The sequence below is a fragment of the Elephas maximus genome, chromosome 22 (genome assembly GCF_024166365.1).
Source record: "Elephas maximus indicus isolate mEleMax1 chromosome 22, mEleMax1 primary haplotype, whole genome shotgun sequence".
NCBI classification, from domain to species: domain Eukaryota; kingdom Metazoa; phylum Chordata; class Mammalia; order Proboscidea; family Elephantidae; genus Elephas; species Elephas maximus.
This window is the reverse complement of record NC_064840.1, coordinates 44,137,825-44,157,115: the sequence shown is the minus strand read 5'-3', so window position 1 is coordinate 44,157,115 and position 19,291 is coordinate 44,137,825. Positions and strand designations below refer to the sequence as shown.

At 40.0% G+C, this 19,291-nt stretch overlaps 1 protein-coding gene across 8 annotated transcripts in view; it reads right to left on the bottom strand.

Moving 5' to 3' along the window:
• Window positions 1-19,291, bottom strand: part of FBXO16 (F-box protein 16) — a 189,067-nt gene that overhangs the window by 162,120 nt on the left and 7,656 nt on the right. For 7 of the 8 annotated variants that reach the window (XR_007514868.1, XM_049865710.1, XM_049865715.1 and 4 more), the window contains exons 2-3: window positions 18,824-18,959; window positions 1,858-1,893 (exon numbers count right to left, since the gene is read on the bottom strand). Coding sequence is in view for 7 of the 8 variants with exons in the window: in XM_049865710.1 (XP_049721667.1) it covers window positions 1,858-1,893; window positions 18,824-18,922 (135 nt within the window). In the remaining variant the exon portion in view is untranslated. The remainder of the gene's footprint in view (window positions 1-1,857; window positions 1,894-18,823; window positions 18,960-19,291) is intronic. The other variant, XM_049865714.1, reaches the window with a different exon arrangement.

The following is a 19,291-nucleotide window of genomic DNA, read 5'->3' as shown; positions in this document are numbered from 1 at the left end:
CCGTTTATGTTGGTGAAAAAAGGTACTTGCAATAAAGAAGTCGGTTTTGCAAAATTTTATCATGTGATCTCCGGAATACTTTCATCACCAAGGGCATATTTTCCAACTACCAATCTTTCTTCTTTGTTTCCAATTTTCACATTCCAATCACCAGTAATTATCAATGCATCCTGATTGCATGTACGATCAATTTCAGGCTACAGATGGGGGTAAAAATCTTCAATTTGTTCATCATTGGCCTTAGTGGCTGATGCATAAATTTGAATAATAAGAGTATTAACTGGGCTTCCTTGTAGGTGTATGGGTATTATCCTATCACTGACAACTTGTACTTCAGGGTAGATCTTGAAATGTTTTTTCTGATGATGAATGCAACACCATTCCTCTTCAAGTTGTCATTCCCAGCATAGTAGACCAATGATGGTCCGATTCAGAATGGCTAACACCAGTCCATTTCTGCTCACTAATGCCTAGGATATCAATAAGCATGTGCTCCATTTAATTTTTGACAATTTCCAATTTTCCCAGATTCATGCTTCGTACATTCCATTTTCTGATTATTAATGGATGTTTGCAGCTCTTTCTTCTCATTTTGAGTCATGCCACATCAGCAAATGAAGGTCCTGAAAGCTCGATTCCATCCACATCATTAAGCTGGACTCTGCTTTGAGGAGGCAGATCTTCCTCAGTCGTCTTTTGAGTGCCCTCCAACCTGAGGGGCTGATCTTCTGGCAGTATATCAGACAATGTTCCACTGCTATTCATAAGGTTTTCATTGGCTAATCTTTTTCAGAAATAGATTGCCAGGTCCTTCTTCCTAGTCTGTCTTAGTCTGGAAGCTCAGCTGAGACCTGTCTGCCATGGGTGACCCTGCTGGTATTTGAATATCAGTGGTATAGTTTCCAGTATCACTGCAGCACAAAAGCCCCCACAGTATGACAAACTGACAGACATGTGGGGGTTAAGGGTGTGTATGGATGTTGAACAGTCAAATGGATGGACTGTGTTGGTTATCAAGCTGCTGTTTCTCAGATCCAAATCCACCTTTCTATATTCCACTTTGAGTAGAGAAGGTTAAAACCAAAAACCAGACCCATTGCCCTCGAGTCGATCCCTAATCATAGCTACCCTATAGGAAAGAGTAGAACTGCCCCATAGGGGTTCCAAGGAGCACCTGCTGGATTCGAACTGCCGACCTTTTGGTTAGCAGCCATAAGTTAGGACTCTACAAATCATATTTCTCTTTTGACAGCTAGCCACCTGTTAAATGTTGCCAGTGGGGAAGTGGACACTAGAGGGAAGTCAGGAATAGAGAAATAAAAGACTGACTTACTCCTTTCCATTTGCTTGGTGTTCCTTTAGTGTCACCCTAGCTCTTCATCTAGGCAGTATCAGTTGATCGCAGTTTCTAGTTTTTTTCCATACTTCCAGAACCATCATCCTTCCTCAGATATATCAGAATCAACTGGCCATAATGCCATCTGCTTTATTTCTCAGAGGTCTAGTCCCTTACAGGGCTAGGTCTCAGCTCCAGGAAGTCCTTCCTCTCAGTTTCTCAAGTACCATTAAAGCTAGTAATAGCTACTTCCTGTAGTTCTATTTCTGTGTTACCTTAGTGTTTCCCTTTTCATTTTCTCCATTCTCTAATACTTGCTTAGCCAATTCTTTTTATTAAATTATGTCTTTTAAAATAACATATGTTTTCTATTTTCCTGACAAAACGTTAACTGATACATACAGAAGGGATCAATCATACTTCTCAGGAAATGAGCAGTAACTACCTTAAGCCCAAGCTGAGTTCTTTGGGCTCTATGATAAATAGTATAACATAGAAATAGGTATTTTTTAAATTGTTACCCATTTTCCAAGCAAGGCTCTTCTTTCTTCAAATACCTACAATAAGTAAAATGAATAGGATGATTTCATACATTATGGTTCAAAATACCCATCACAAGAAAAAAAACAAAAAACCAAACCCAGTGCTGTCGGGTCGATTCCGATGCATAGCGACCCTGTAGGACAAAGTAGAACTGCCCCATAGGGTTTCTAAGGAGCGCCTGGCGGATTCAAACTGCCAAGCCTTTGGTTAGCAGCCGTAGCACTTAACTACTACGCCACCAGGGTTTCCGCATTACAAGAAAGACATGACTAAAGTAGCAGTGAATAAATATTCAGTGTTTTCACTGAGTACAAAAAGGCAAAGTTCATTCCTCAGAAGATATTTACTTATTTTTTTTTACCTGTGTAAGGTTTTTTCCCCCGTATCTCCAATATTCTATATGGGAATCTCCAAGTTTCTCCATGTAGAATAATTAATATTAAAGAAGTAATAATTTTTGAAGACAAGAAATAATTTTAAAAATAGAATTGAAAAGAGAAATCATTTTTAGAATTTGAAAGGAGATGAAAAGAATAACAAGGAGAAAAGAGAAAAATGGAGAGCTCCTCTAAAATGCATCATATCAATGGTATGGGAACGTGCAAAATTTATGAACTAGCAGCTCTATTTTTACACTTTAGTGTGTACACATATTAGTGGGTGTACAATGTATATCACTGTGAACTGAAACTGAACCTGCTGCTGTCGAGTCAATATCACTGTAGGATTAGAAATTTGTATGTATGCACCTCTGGACTTACAACTAAGTGTTTATCTTCATAGGTTTATTATCATATACTATTTGGGTCAAAAGTCATGGTATATCTCCAGTGTAGAGTACTCTACATAGTAAATTACAGGCACTCAGGTTTGTTGAGTTGAATTGAATGTGATTGTGAGAATGAATATCCTTATGTATGTATAAGTAAAACGTGAGGGTATTTATACATTGGTGCGTAGGTGTTTTTCTGAGCATTAGTGCATATGTGTATTTGAGTGAGTGAGGACGGGAAGATTAACATGAGTATGTTTGGCAGAGGAGGCGTAATGGAGAAAGGAAGCAAGTGAGAGTATGTAACGAACATATGTGAATGCCTTCCTTGCTCTGCGCGTATACGCTGTCAGTTTTCAAAATTAGAACTGCTGTTTTTCCCTTCCTCTTGGCATTACCTAAATTCTAGCATTATAAGAAAGTTTCTACTTGGAGAGGCAGCTCAGGCCTATGTTTTCCCTTTTTGTGGAGGAGGATGGAGAGCTGGTTTTATGCTTCCAATAGATTACACTTTCCTTCCTTTCTTAGACTCTCAAACTCTCATTTCAAAGAACATACAAAATGGGGATTGAAATATTTAGTTTAACAACAACTTCTGGGACAGTGAAATGTCAGTTTTCCTTCTGGCCATGGAATGTCAAATATCATATATAGACACTTTTTGAACATTTCAGAAGAATTAAAAAGCTAATTCCCTCACTAATTAAATGCCACCTGGGCTACTCACCAAAAAAGACCAAACCCATTGCCATCGAGTCGATTCCAACTCATAGCAGCCCTATAGGACAGGGCAGAACTGCCCCAAAGGGTTTCCAAGGCTGAAATCTTTACTGAAGCAGACTGCCACATTTTTCTCCATGGAGCAGCTGGTAGGTTTGAACTGCTGACCTTGCAGTTAGCAGCCAAGCACTTTAACCATTGTACCATCAGGGCACCTCGTTCTGGGCTACAAGGACCTTCAAATAAACTGCAACAGATAAACTCAGAATTTATAGATGAATATAGAATAAAACCTATAGAATGCAGATTAAAAAATTTGGATCCAAAAGTTTCCTAAACACTTTTTCTCTATCTATCCAAATTCTATCAATTATCCATTGACAAGTCATCAGCACCACCACTTTTCTGATGCCCAATCATCTCTCTCCTCTAAACTCTTCGTGTATAGTCCATGTTCCAACACATAGCCTATACAGTATTTTTTATGCTCTCTGGTTATTTTTATTAATTTTATCTTGCTGCTTAGATTACAATCATTTTCTCTTACATGCTCCATAGAACCAGCAAGCACAGGTTCCATGGTAGGTCCTCAATAAACATATGCTGATGGAACAGAAAGAGGCTTTGGAAGTCATAGAATTTTAGAGTTAAAAGGAATACTACAGATCTTTTTGCTCAATCCCCTTATTTTATAGAAGATAAACAGAGTCCCAAACAGGAAATACTTACAGATTAAAACAAAAGATCACTGGTTCCAGACTATTCAGCTCAACACTGCACTTAGTTCCTCACTAGAATTTTCCCTATACTGACCTCCAGCCCTTTATTATCAATGGACTTCTGCCCTAGTTTTGGTCTGGCAGTGGAAAGAAGATAAGGTTAGGTTCTGAGACCACAATCCAGCTTTCAAAAGGATGTTGGGAGGCACCACTACAGTGTCCAAAGATGGTGTGGAACACTGGAAACAAAGGGCTACTGACTTGAAAGGGACAGAGCAGTCAGAAAGAAGGTAGTAGGAAAGAAATAAGGGTGGGAGGATGGGGAGTGCCATTCAGGCTAAAGTCATAATCTTGAGAGAGTCAGTCAAACACCAAAGACTAAATAGAGTGAAAGCATATCCAGTTCTTCCCCAGAATGCCTCTAGAACCAAGTAGAAACTGATCGTGGTGGAGGGGTAGAAGAGAAATAGACTGGAAATCAGGAGCCCTCAGTTCTGGTTCTACCCTTGACTAGAAATATAATTTTGGCAAATTATTTAACTGCCAGGTCCTCAGTCAGACTTACAGTCTTATATTCTCTGGTTTGAAAAAGTTTTCATCCCCAAAATTTGCAATCAGTTTCTTCATCTTAAAGAGCTGGAAAACAAAATATCCATTCAAAATGGAAATATTTAAATAGATCTTCTCTTACAAACTGCTACAGTCTGTTTATATCACAGTTTACTCAGAGCCTGCTGTTTAGTCAAAATTCTATGGCTGTTATTTTAAGACTGTTGACACCGCAGACACATATTTCACCATGTGACATCATTATAGTGTTGGAGTAAGACAACATTTAGGGGATCCTAAATTATAATTTAACCATGGTAACTTGGTGCTTGTTCTCAAAACACCCTTTTAACACATACTGTACTAAATGTATAAACCATACTCTGAAAGAAATGTTCATCACTATCAATCAAAACTCTAGATGGCAAAGAAATATATACTTTTAAAACATTTCTCCTCTCAAAATTCACAATGTCTGAATTATTTTGTAATCTGATACACTTGCCTCTGCTGATGACACTTCGTTTTAGTAATCTAAATTTGCATTCAGTCTCTTTGCTTAGAGCCTGCTGTGAAGTCAATATCCTGTTACTCTTTTTTTTTTTTTATAACTTTTATTAAGCTTCAAGTGAACGTTTACAAATCCAATCAGTCTGTCACATATAAGTTTACATACATCTCACTCCCTACTCCCACTTGCTCTCCCCCTCTTGAGTCAGCCCTCTCAGTCTCTCCTTTCTTGACAATTTTGCTGGCTTCCCTCTCTCTCTATCCTCCCATCCCCCCTCCAGACAAGAGTTGCCAACACAATCTCAAGTGTCCACCTGATATAATTAGCTCATTCTTCATCAGCGTCTCTTTCCCACCCGCTGACCAGTCCCTTTCATGTCTGATGAGTTGTCTTCGGGGATGGTTCCTGTCCTGTGCCAACAGAAGGTCTGGGAAGCATGGCCGCCGGGATTCCTCTAGTCTCAGTCAGACCATTAAGTATGGTCTTTTTATGAGAATTTGGGGTCTGCATCCCACTGATCTCCTGCTCCCTCAGGGGTCCTCTGCTGTGCTCCCTGTCAGAGCAGTCATCGATTGTGGCCGGGCACCAACTAGTTCTTCTGGTCTCAGGATGATGTAGGTCTCTGGTTCATGTGGCCCTTTCTGTCTCTTGGGCTCTTAGTTGTCGTGTGGCCTTGGTGTTCTTCATTTTCCTTTGCTCCCGGTGGGTTGAGACCAATTGATGCATCTTAGATGGCCGCTTGTTAGCATTTAAGACCCCAGACGCCACATTTCAAAGTGGGATGCAGAATGATTTCATAATAGAATTATTTTGCCAATTGACTTAGAAGTCCCCGCAAACCATGTTCCCCAGACCCCCGCGCTTGCTCCGCTGACCTTTGAAGCATTCATTTTATCCCGGAAACTTCTTTGCTTTTGGTCCAGTCCAATTGAGCTGACCTTCCATGTATTGAGTGTTGTCTTTCCCTTCACCTAAAGCAGTTCTTATCTACTGATTAATCAATAAAAAATCCTCTCCCACCCTCCCTCCCTCCCCCCCTCGTAACCACAAAAGTATGTGTTCTTCTCAGGTTTACTATTTCTCAAGATTTTATAATAGTGGTCTTATACAATATTTGTCCTTTTGCCTCTGACTCATTTCACTCAGCATGATGTCTTCCAGGTTCCTCCATGTTATGAAATGTTTCAGAGATTCGTCACTGTTCTTTATCGATGTGTAGTATTCCATTGTGTGAATATACCACAATTTATTTAACCATTCATCCGTTGATGGACACCTTGGTTGCTTCCAACTTTTTGCTATTGTAAACAGAGCTGCAATAAACATGGGTGTGCATATATCTGTTTGTATGAAGGCTCTTGTATCTCTAGGGTATATTCCCAGGAGTGGGATTTCTGGGTTGTATGGTAGTTCTATTTCTAACAGTTTAAGATAACGCCAGATAGATTTCCAAAGTGGTTGTACCATTTTACATTCCCACTAGCAGTGTATAAGAGTTCCAATCTCTCCGCAGCCTCTCCAACATTTATTATTTTGTGTTTTTTGGATTAATGCCAGCCTTGCTGGTGTGAGATGAAATCTCATCGTAGTTTTAATTTGCATTTCTCTAATGGCTAATGATCGAGAGCATTTTCTCATGTATCTGTTAGCTGCCTGAATATCTTCTTTAGTGAAATGTGTGTTCATATCCTTTGCCCACTTCTTGATTGGGTTGTCTTTTTGTGGTTGAGTTTTGACAGAATCATGTAGATTTTAGAGATCAGGCGCTGGTCTGAGATGTCATAGCTGAAAATTCTTTCCCAGTCTGTAGGTGGTCTTTTTACTCTTTTGGAGAAGTCTTTAGATGAGCATAGGTGTTTGATTTTTAGGAGCTCCCAGTTATCGGGTTTCTCTTCATCATTTTTGGTAATGTTTTGTATTCTGTTTATACCTTGTATTGGGGCTCCTAGGGTTCTCCCAATTTTTTCTTCCATGATCTTTATCGTTTTAGTCTTTATGTTTAGGTCTTTGATCCACTTGGAGTTAGTTTTTGTGCATGGTGTCAGGTATGGGTCCTGTTTCATTCTTTTGCAAATGGATATCCAGTTACGCCAGCACCATTTGTTAAAAAGGCTATCTTTTCCCCAATTAATTGACACTGGTCCTTTGTCAAATATCAGCTGCTCATACGTGGATGGATCTATGTCTGGGTTCTCAATTCTGTTCCATTGGTCTATGTGCCTGTTGTTGTACCAGTACCAGGCTGTTTTGACTACTGTGGCTGTATAATAGCTTCTGAAGTCAGGTAAAGTGAGGCCTCCCACTTTCTTCTTCTTTTTCAGTAGTGCTTTGCTTATCCGGGGCTTCTTTCCCTTCCATATGAAATTGGTGATTTGTTTCTCTATCCCCTTAAAATATGACATTGGAATTTGGATTGGAAGTGCGTTAAATGTATAGATGGCTTTTGGTAGAATAGACATCTTTACTATGTTAAGTCTTCCTATCCATGAGCAGGGTATGTTTTTCCACTTAAGTATGTCCTTTTGAATTTCTTGTAGTAGAGCTTTGTAGTTTTCTTTGTATAGGTCTTTTACATCCTTGGTAAGATTTATTCCTAAGTATCTTATCTTCTTGGGGGCTACTGTGAATGGTATTGATTTGGTTATTTCCTCTTCGGTGTTCTTTTTGTTGATGTAGAGGAATCCAAGTGATTTTTGTATGTTTATTTTATAACCTGAGACTCTGCCAAACTCTTCTATTAGTTTCAGTAGTTTTCTGGAGGATTCCTTAGGGTTTTCTGTGTATATAATCATGTCATCTGCAAATAGTGATAACTTTACTTCTTCCTTGCCAATCCGGATACCTTTTATTTCTTTGTCTAGCCTAATTGCCCTGGCTAGGACTTCCAGCACGATATTGAATAAGAGCGGTGATAAAGGGCATCCTTGTCTGGTTCCCGTTCTCAAGGGAAATGCTTTCAGGTTCTCTCCATTTAGAGTGATATTGGCTGTTGGCTTTGCATAGATGCCCTTTATTATGTTGAGGAATTTTCCTTCAATTCCTATTTTGGTAAGAGTTTTTATCATAAATGGGTGTTGCACTTTGTCAAATGCCTTTTCTGCATCAATTGATAAGATCATGTGGTTTTTGTCTTTTGTTTTATTTATGTGATGGATTACATTAATGGTTTTTCTGATATTAAACCAGCCTTGCATACCTGGTATAAATCCCACTTGATCAGGGTGAATTATTTTTTTGATGTGTTGTTGGATTCTATTGGCTAGAATTTTGTTGAGGATTTTTGCATCAATGTTCATGAGGGATATAGGTCTATAATTTTCTGTTTTTGTAATGTCTTTACCTGGTTTTGGTATCAGGGAGATGGTGGCTTCATAGAATGAGTTGGGTAGTATTCCGTCATTTTCTATGCTTTGCAATACCTTCAGAAGTAGTGGTGTTAACTCTTCTCTGAAAGTTTGGTAGAACTCTGCAGTGAAGCCGTCCGGGCCAGGGCTTTTTTTTGTTGGGAGTTTTTTGATTACCGTTTCAATCTCTTTTTTTGTTATGGGTCTATTTAGTTGTTCTACTTCTGAATGTGTTAGTTTAGGTAGGTAGTGTTTTTGCAGGAATTCATCCATTTCTCCTAGGTTTTCAAATTTGTTAGAGTACAATTTTTCATAATAATCTGATATGATTCTTTTAATTTCATTTGGTTCTGTTGTGATGTGGTCCTTCTCGTTTCTTATTCGGGTTATTTGTTTCCTTTCCTGTATTTCTTTAGTCAGTCTAGCCAATGGTTTATCAATTTTGTTAATTTTTTCAAAGAACCAGCTTTTGACTTTGTTAATTCTTTCAAGTGTTTTTCTGTTCTCTAATTCATTTAGTTCACCTCTAATTTTTAGTATTTGTTTTCTTCTGGAGCCTGATGGATTCTTTTGTTGCTCACTTTCTATTTGTTCAAGTTGTAGGGACAGTTCTCTGATTTTGGCTCTTTCTTCTTTTTGTATGTGTGCATTTATCGATATAAATTGGCCTCTGAGCACTGCTTTTGCTGTGTCCCAGAGGTTTTGATAGGAAGTATTTTCATTCTTGTTGCTTTCTATGAATTTCCTTATTCCCTCCTTGATATCTTCTATAACCCAGTCTTTTTTCAGGAGGGTATTGTGCAGTTTCCAAGTATTTGATTTCTTTTCCCTAGTTTTTCTGTTATTGATCTCTAGTTTTATTGCCTTGTGGTCTGAGAAGATGCTTTGTAATATTTTGATGTTTTGGACTCTGCAAAGGTTTGTTTTATGACCTAATATGTGGTCTATTCTAGAGAATGTTCCATGTGCGCTAGAAAAAAAGTATATTTTGCAGCAGTTGGGTGGAGAGTTCTGTATAAGTCAATGAGGTCAAGTTGGTTGATTGTTGTAATTAGGTCTTCCGTGTCTCTATTGAGCTTCTTACTGGATGTCCTGTCCTTCTCCGAAAACGGTGTGTTGAAGTCTCCTACTATAAATGTGGAGGTATCTATCTCACTTTTCAATTCTGTTAAAATTTGATTTATGTATCTTGCAGCCCTGTCATTGGGTACATAAATATTTAATATGGTTATGTCTTCCTGATCAATTGTCCCTTTTATCATTATATAGTGTCCTTCTTTATCCTTTGTGGTGGATTTAAGTCTAAAGTCTATTTTGTCAGAAATTAATATTGCTACTCCTCTTCTTTTTTGCTTATTGTTTGCTTGATATACTTTTTTCCATCCTTTGAGTTTTAGTTTGTTTGTGTCTCTAAGTCTAAGGTGTGTCTCTTGTAGGCAGCATATAGATGGATCGTGTTTCTTTATCCAGTCTGTGACTCTCTGTCTCTTTATTGGTGCATTTAGTCCATTTACATTCAGCGTAATTATAGATAAATAAGTTTTTAGTGTTGTCATTTTGATGCCTTTTTATGTGTGTTGTTGACAAATTCATTTTTCCACATACTTTTTTGTGCTGAGGTGTTTTTCTTAGTAAATTGTGAGATCCTCATTTTTATAGTGTTTGACTTTATGTTAGTTGAGTCGTTACGTTTTTCTTGGCTTTTATCGTGAGTTATAGAGTTTTTATACCTTTTTGTGGTTACCTTATTATTATTTTTTTTTATTATTTACCCCTATTTTTCTAAGTAAAAACCTAACTTGCATCGTTCTATATCGCCTTGTATCACTCTCCATATGGCAGTTCAATGCCTCCTGTATTTAGTCCCTCTTTTTGATTATTGTGATCTTTTACCTATTGACTTCCATGATTCCCTGTTATGTGTATTCTTTTTTTTTTAATTAATCTTAATTTGTTTGTTTTTGTGATTTCCCTATTTGAGTTGATATCAGGACGTTCTGTTTTGTGACCTTGTGTTGTGCTGATATCTGATATTATTGGTTCTCTGACCAAACAATATCCTTTAGTATTTCTTGTAGCTTTGGTTTGGTTTTTGTAAATTCTCTAAACTTGTGTTTGTCTGTAAATATCTTAATTTCGCCTTCATATTTCAGAGAGAGTTTTGCTGGATATATGATCCTTGGCTGGCAGTTTTTCTCCTTCAGTGTTCTGTATATGTCGTCCCATTCCCTTCTTGCCTGCATGGTTTCTGCTGAGTAGTCTGAACTTATTCTTATTGATTCTCCCTTGAAGGAAACCTTTCTTTTCTCCCTGGCTGCTTTTAAAATTTTCTGTTTATCTTTGGTTTTGGTGAGTTTGATGACAATATGTCTTGGTGTTTTTCTTTTTGGATCAATCTTAAATGGGGTTCGATGAGCATCTTGGATAGATATCCTTTCGTTTTTCATGATGTCAGGGAAGTTTTCTGTCAGGAGTTCTTCAACTATCTTCTCTGTGTTTTCTGTCTCCCCTCCCTGTTCTGGGACTCCAATCACCCGCAGGTTATCCTTCTTGATAGAGTCCCACATAATTCTTAGGGTTTCTTCATTTTTTTAAATTCTTTTATCTGATTTTTTTTCAGCTATGTTGGTGTTGATTCCCTGGTCCTCCAGATGTCCCAGTCTGCATTCTAATTGCTTGAGTCTGCTCCTCTGACTTCCTATTGCTTTGTCTAATTCTGTAATTTTATTGTTAATCTTTTGGATTTCTACATGTTGTCTCTCTATGGATTCTTGCAACTTATTAATTTTTCCACTATGTTCTTGAATAATTTTTTTGAGTTCTTCAACAGTTTTATCGGTGTGTTCCTTGGCTTTTTCTGCAGTTATCCTAATTTCATTTGTGATATCTTTAAGCATTCTGTAAATTAGTTTTTTATATTCTGTATCTGATAATTCCAGGATTGTATCTTCATTTGGGAAAGATTTTGATTCTTTTGTTTGGAGGGTTGGAGAAGCTGTCATGGTCTGCTTCTTTAAGTGGTTTGATATGGATTGTTGTCTCCGAGCCATCACTGGGAAACTAGTTTTTCCAGAAAATCCGCTAAAAAAAAAAATGCAGTCAGATCCCTATCAGAGTTCTCCCTCTGGCTCAGGCTATTCGGATGTTAATGAAGCCGCCTGGGGAGGGTGGGGGAGGGAACAGTGAGATAGGAGAGTAGCACCTCAGAATATAGCCAGAGTTTCTTGCCTTGCTTGGAATGACTATTATATCTGAGATTCCCGCAGGCGCGTCGCCTATGTGCGCTTGGTGTGTGGAGATTGCCCAGGGGGTCTGGCCCGCTGGAGTCACGGTCAGATCCTCCGCTTCCAGCCCCATGCCCAGCGTCAAGGCTCCCCTACTGGGACGGTGCACTCTCGACTCCAAAATCAGTCGCTGCCTCCCAGGGACTTCTCGTCCCTCCAGCGGCCGTGCCGCCCCTGCGAACCAGTTGGGCCGCCTCCCGGGGTTAGTTCAGATGGGTGGAGCAGCTCCCCGTGCTTGTGCTGTGACCGAGTGCCCCGGCTGGGATGCTGTTCTCCCCGCTCCAATACCAGTCGCTGCCTCCCGGGGACTTCCCTTACCGGCTGCGTCCCACGCCGCCCGAGTGACCCAGCTGGGCCCCTTCCCGGGGTTAGTTCAGGGGGTTGGAGCAGCTCTCCGTGTTTATGCCGCACCTGCGTCCAGTCCAAAACCCGGCCGGACGGTTCTCCGGCTGGGACGCTGCTCTTCCTGCTCCAAGACCAGTCACTGCCTCCCGGGGACTTCTCCTACCGGCTGCGTCCCACGCCGCCCGCGGAACCGGCTGGTCCCCCTCCCGGGGTTAGTTCAGGGGGGTGGAGCAGCTCTCTGTGCTTGTGCCGTACCTGACTGGTACGCTGGCTCCAGGCTCTGGAAACAATCGCTGCTTCCCCGTATTCGTTCTCCATCTCTAAATCTGTGTTTGTTGTTCAGGGTTTCGTAGATTGTTATGTATGTGATCGATTCACTTGTTTTTCCGTGTCTTTGTTGTAAGAGGGATCCGAGTTAGCGTCTGCCTAGTCCGCCATCTTGGCTCCGCCTCCTCAAAATCCTGTTACTCTTAATCTAGTCTGAGATAGTTACATATTTCACGTTTTACTACAGGATAGAAGAAAGACAAAATTTAAATAAAAAACTGATCATTGTTGGCAAATATATTAGAAGTGTAGAAAACTCTTTGAAATTATTGTACAGATACCTTCTGGTCATCTGTATCCTGGGGCATCTATTTTTAATCTCTTTTACACAGTCAGAATGTTAGGTCTGGAAGTTACTTTCAAAGTCATCTGATCCAAGGCACTCATTTTACAAAGTAGTAAAGCAAAGCCCAGAAAAGTTAAGTGACTTACTGAGCGATGTGGCAAATTATTGGTCAAGCTGATCTTGACCAAGAGCTTTCAATTCCCAGAGTTATTATTCTTTGTTTGATTTTGTTTATATTTGCTTTTTAAATTTGAAATATTATCGCATTGTATAAACTAAAAAATAAAACCTCTTCCTTTTTACAGACCCCCCAGTGCCCATTCAGCTCTTTGCAGGAAACCTCTGTTAATACACCTTCTCCTCACTTATCAACTATCTCGTTACCCGACATCTAGCATTTAGGGCAATAGTAAAACACTTACTATCCAACAATTTTTTACATTAACAATATAAGTCTGGCAGTAATGAAGGTATGAGGCGAGAGTAATGCTGGCTGTGATGGTCAAGGTTATGTGTCAACTTGGCTGGGCCATGGTTCTCAGTGGTTTGGGAGTTAAGTAATTATATGATCTGGCAGTTGTATAATGATGTAAGGAACTCTGGTGGTGTAGTGGTTAAAGCATTTGGCTGCTAACCAAAAAAAAAAACAAAAAGGATCAGCAGTTCAAACCCACCAGCCGCTCCATGGTAGAAAGATGTGCAGTCTGCTTCTGAAAAGATTTACAGCCTTGGAAACCCAATGGGGCAGGTCTACTCTGTAGTCTATGAGTCAGAGTCAGCTCAATGGCAGTGAGTTGGTAGGTGGGTAATGACGTAATTTGGCAGAATGTATTGATGTAGTAGTCATCCTCCATTTTGTGACCCGATGTGGTCATCCTCTATTTTTGCATAATGCTGATTTTTACATAACAACCTGGTCTTTGGAAACTAACCATGTCATTAAGTGAGGAGTAGGTGTAGTATGGTGTATGTATCTACAAATTCTTTGTGTGTTTATATACATTTATACACATACATACGTGTGTATACACAATCATTAAAAAATAATTTTATTTCAAGCTAGAACTTAACTAAACCCAAAAGTAATTTTTTTTACATAAAATGGGAGTTTTGAACAATAAACATTGCCTCCAAAAATCATCATTAAATTTGACAGAATCTATTTTTTTTTTTTTATTGAAGAACCAAGATAAGAAAATGCAATGATTGCTCTCATATACTACCTCAATTTCCCTTTTGAACTGAAGGGTGTATTCCATCGCCTGTTAGGAGTGTTTCTGGCTGACTGTCCTCAGCTTGAGAGAGCAGCCTCGTCCAAGGTCATGCCTTTTGGTGGGTAGCTTGCATCCACTGAATGGTCAATGTGGAAGTATACAAGCCAAGCCCCCTTGCCGCAATGTAAGACAACCCTGCAAAATCATGCCAGCTTCAGAGTGCCCTATGGGGTCAGCAGAGGTCTTTGTTGAGACTGCATCACAGCCCAGCTTCCTCCCCTGCCCAAACCTATGTATTCTGTCCCTACCCCAGTGTTGATCCTGAGAGACCTTCCGGGCAAGTATCCTGCATGCTAATCTCTGTCTCAATCAGCTTTTCTAGTAATCTAACCTGTGATGGGCAGTCAGGCAATTTTTGGCTAGTAAAGCACTTCTCCACAGCTGTCGATCAAAATAACTATGTTTTCAAAGAAAAATTCTGAAAATAGGGGCATTTCAACAAATAAATATTTCAATTCAAGTCACTTTTTCACACGTGTGTGTAAAACCTTTACAATTCTATGGGAAACAGATTTCAAAACTAAACATTGAAGTTCTGAGGGGAAAAACCAGATAAACTGTTATATAAACTGTTGGAGAATTAAGAGCATTGTACAAACAGGTGCTCAATAAATAATTGTTGAGCTGAATAAAATGAACTTTCTATAGACCTATTTGATGTTCATGGCTAGAGAAAAGCGGGATTTCTCTCTCTCTTTCTCTGCCTTTCCTTTTGGTTTTTCTGGTCCCTCCTTTCTTTTCTATTTCTCTCCCCTCTTTCCTCATTTCCTTTATCTTTTCCTTTTTAGTCTCTCCCCCTTTTATTTTTCATGATTCCAATCCCTAACCTTGCTCCTCTGCTTCTCTGCCAAAATTGCCCATGTTTCACATCAGAGGAGTAGGTATAGGAAAATACTGATCAAGGGGGGTCAGGATTGGTGATCCAACTTTGCCAAAGGGGTTAACATATCTGTTGGGTTTAGAGAGGTGTGAAGGTTAATTTTATGCATCAACTTGGCTAGGCTCTGATACCTAATTGTTTGGCCAAACACCAGTCCAGTTGTGGTTATGGGGTAGTTACATGTGATTAAATCAGTTGGCCCTAAGTAAAAGCAGATTACCTTCCATAATGTGGGTGGGCCTTAATCAATTAGTTGAAGGCCTTAAGAGCAAAAAGGGAGTTTCCCTAGGGTGTGTTCTGCCTCCATACTATAGATAAATATTCTGGCAGAATTCCCTCACTCTTCTCACAGCCTGACCTAAGGATCTTCGGACACAAGCCCACAGGAGTCTCTAGCCTATTGTCTGACATAAAGATTTTTAACTTGCCAGCCCCCACAGTTGTGTGAGCCAATTCCTTAAAATCTCTCTCTCTCTCTAGATATAGACAATCTCATTAGTTCTGTTTCCCTAGAGAACCTTAACTAAGACAAAAGGAAAAGGGTCAAATCCAGGCGAACGAAGAAAAAATGTAGGGGCAAGAAGATTAGTCAACAAAGAAGGTGCAGGACAGTATAGCTGAAATGTGACTCCATTTCTATGCTTCAAGAACCATATCAGGCACTGGAGATATGGGGAGAAAAGACAGAATCTCAAATTTTAATCAAATAGAGTGGAGGGAGAAAGTAAGCAGTGAAAGGAGCAAAGAAAAGGAAGCAGAGAGAGGCTTCACAGAGGAAATAACATTTGAATTGAATCTTACAGGAGGCAATGACGAGAGTGTGTGCAAAGGTATGGAGGTGTGAGAGAGCGTGGCTCATCCAGGGAACCACTAGTTTGACTTGGACACAGAATATGAGGAAGCAGCGGCAGGGTTTGGAATTGAGGTAGGCTGAGGTCAAATCATGAAGGGTCCTCAATGCTATGCAGGGGTTTTGTAATTTATGCGTGGGGCCATTATCAGACTTAAGCAATTAGATTGGTATTTTACAAAGATTATTCGGGGATCAGAATAGAGGATGGATTGATAGGGAAAGAGGCAGGGAAACCAGTTAGAGTGCTACTACAGTGGTCTGGGCAAAGGGTGATGAGGGTGTGAACTAAGGTATGCGGTGCTGGAGGTGGATGGACATAATGGGTCTGGATGAAGAGCTCTTGGAGGAAGATTCATAGAACTTGAAAACAGATCAGATGTGGGAGTGTGGAAGTATTGGAAGACACTTCTCCGTGAGCTTCTTATACTCCTAGATGTCTTGGTATGTCAGGAATGCAAGGCACTGATCACTATTTGGGCCATTTCTCAGGGTTGTGTTTGTTACAAGGCAACCCTGAGGAATGAGGTTTTATCTCCCTTTAGGACTGAAAGCAGGCTTGCTTACTGCTTACTATGAAAGCAATAGATTCCCCAAGCCCATTGTTTCTTGGCTGTGATGCAAACCACTACATATGTAGTATTTACTCGTGTGTTGTGTCACCCCTGTGGGACTTAGGGGACAAACAGAACCGATGCAAACATAATGCACATGCTACTTGCTGTGTTGTGAATAATAAAGTACTTTGTCTCTGACCTAATAGTCTTGTGTCTTTTATTGTGAAACTGTATTGTTTTCTATTCCATAAGTAACAAGCTAATTTATTACCTTATAAATTGAGTAAGATAAATCCCACACCCAACAGGAAGAAGGAAGATTTCTGGCTTGAGTGACTTGGTGTTAAGTGGTACCTCTCACGGAGGGGCAATGGAAGTGGGGCGGAAGGGCTGGTTTGTAAGAGTAAGATAATGAGGTCAGTTTATACATGGCAGTTTTATTTTATTGCCAACTAGGTGTGGTCCTAATATACAGGTATTAAATAATAGGAGTTACAGACCCTCTGAAACAATCTGTCCCTAACTGAAGCAGAAATGCCCCAGAGATTGGCCAGTCTCACACCCCAGCATGATACTCAGCTTCCCACCCTTTCAACTTTTTGTTGAATGTATTATACTAGAGCTTCCCCAGAAGGCAGGTAGAAAATAAACTTAGAAGAACCTGAGTAATGCAAGGTTCTCAGCTGAGATTTATTCACTTTGTTTGGTTAAATGTACAGCATTACTCAGTGAGCTCAATTCTAACAAGAAACACCTGTCTTCTGAAGGGAACAACTCACAGACCATCCTCTCCTCTCTCATTTCTGGTGGCTTCTAGAGGCGAACCGGTGATGGAAGAAAAAAGGCAGTTGGTTAAGAGAGGAGTGACTGTAGAGGAAAGACGAAATCTAAGACATTTTCTTCTTAGGCAGGTACTCTGTCTATTGCCAGGCTTGCTTGCATGTTGTTGTTGTTGTTAGGTGCCGTCGAATCGGTTCCGACTCATAGCGACCCTACGCACAACAGAATGAAACACTTCCTGGTCCTGAGCCATCCTTACAGTCGTTGTTACGGTTGAGCTCGTTGTTGCGGTTGAGCTCGTTGTTGCAGCCTCTGTGTCAATCCACCTCGTTGAGGGTCTTCCTTTTTTCCGCTGACCCTGTACTCTGCCAAGCATGATGTCCTTCGCCAGGGACTGATCCCTCCTGACAACATGTCCAAAGTATGTAAGACGCAGTCTCGCCATCCTTGCTTCTAAGGAGCATTCTGGTTGTACTTCTTCTAAGACAGACTTGTTTTTTCTTTTGGCAGTCCATGGTATATTCAATATTCTTCACCAGCACCACAATTCAAAGGCATCAATTCTTCTTCGGTCTTCCTTATTCATTGTCCAGCTTTCATATGCATGTGATGCGATTGAAAATACTATGGTTTGGGTCAGGCACACCTTAGTCTTCAAGGTGACATCTTTGCTCTAAAACACTTTAAAGAGGTCCTTTGCAGCTGATTCACCCAATGCAATGAATGCATCTTTTGGTTTCTCGACTGCTGCTTCCAAGGCTGTTGATTGTGGATCCAAGCAAAAGGAAATCCTTAACAACTTTAATCTTTTCTCTGTTTATCATGATGTTGCTCATTGGTCCAGTTGTGAGGATTTTTCTTTTCTTTACGTTGAGCTGAAGCCCATACTGAAGGCTGTGGTCTTTGATCTTCATTAGTAAGTGCTTCAAGTCCTCTTCACTTTCAGCAAGCAAGGTTGTGTCATCTGCATAACGCAGGTTGTTAATGAGTCTTCCTCCAATCCTGATGCCCCGTTCTTCTTCATATAGTCCAGCCTCTCGTATTATTTGCTCAGCATGCAGATTGAATAGGTATGGTGAAAGAATACAACCCTGACACACACCTTTCCTGCCTTTAAACCAATCAGTATCCCCTTGTTCTGTCTGAACAACTGCCTCTTGATCTATGTAAAGGTTCCACATGAGCACAATTAAGTGTTCTAGAATTCCCATTCTTCACAATGTTATCCATAATTTGTTATGATCCACACAGTCGAATACCTTTGCATAGTCAATAAAACACATGTAAACATCTTCTGGTATTCTCTGCTTTCAGCCAAGATCCATCTGACATCAGCATTGCTTGCATAGCAAGGGCTTAATAAAAGTTTTTAAACAAATCCTTCATTTTTGCTTTTTAATCCATTAACCAACCAGTTGTTGTCAAGTTGATTCTAAACTCATGGTGACCCCATGCATGTCAGAGTAGAACTGTTCTACCAGAGTTTTCGATGGCTGATTTTTCAGAAATAGATCAACCCAGCAGACTAAAGGCCAGTAGGCCTTTCTTTCAGAGGCACCTCTCGGTAGATGTGAACCTCCAACCTTTCAGTTAGCAGCTGAGCATGTTAACCGTCTGCACCACACAGGGACTCCTTTTAATTTCGTTACACAATCCTAAACAATTCCTATTCATATTCTGATAACCAAAATGATAATGCTTTTTTTCTTTAAAGCATGGATCCAACTAATAGCTCTGGTCACTTACCTGGTCATTCAAAAGCTGATGGTTTAGGGGTGTCCAGGTACTCATCTTTGTCTGCATTTTGGAACCATCTATGCTTTTTGGTGGTGCAAATGCCATCATGAAATAACTGGATATTCTTCCATAAGAAAAACTACACCTATCAGAAGAAATCAATTATATGATCTTCAGAATACTAAAATTACTAACACCATATAATCTTTTAGTCTGTTGGGGAGGGGTATAGAGGAAGGAGGGAAAGGACATTTATTGGGAGTATTTTATATGCTGTCCAGTTGATTTCAACTCAGAGCAACCCTATAAGACAGAGTAGAACTGCTCCATAGGGTTTCCAAGGCTATAAATCTTTACAGAAACAGATCACATCTTTCTCCTGTGGAGTGGCTAGTGGGTTCAAACCTCTGACCTTTCAGTTAGCAGCTGAACACTTAACCACCGCACCACCAGTGCTCCTTGTTTTATATGTTAGAC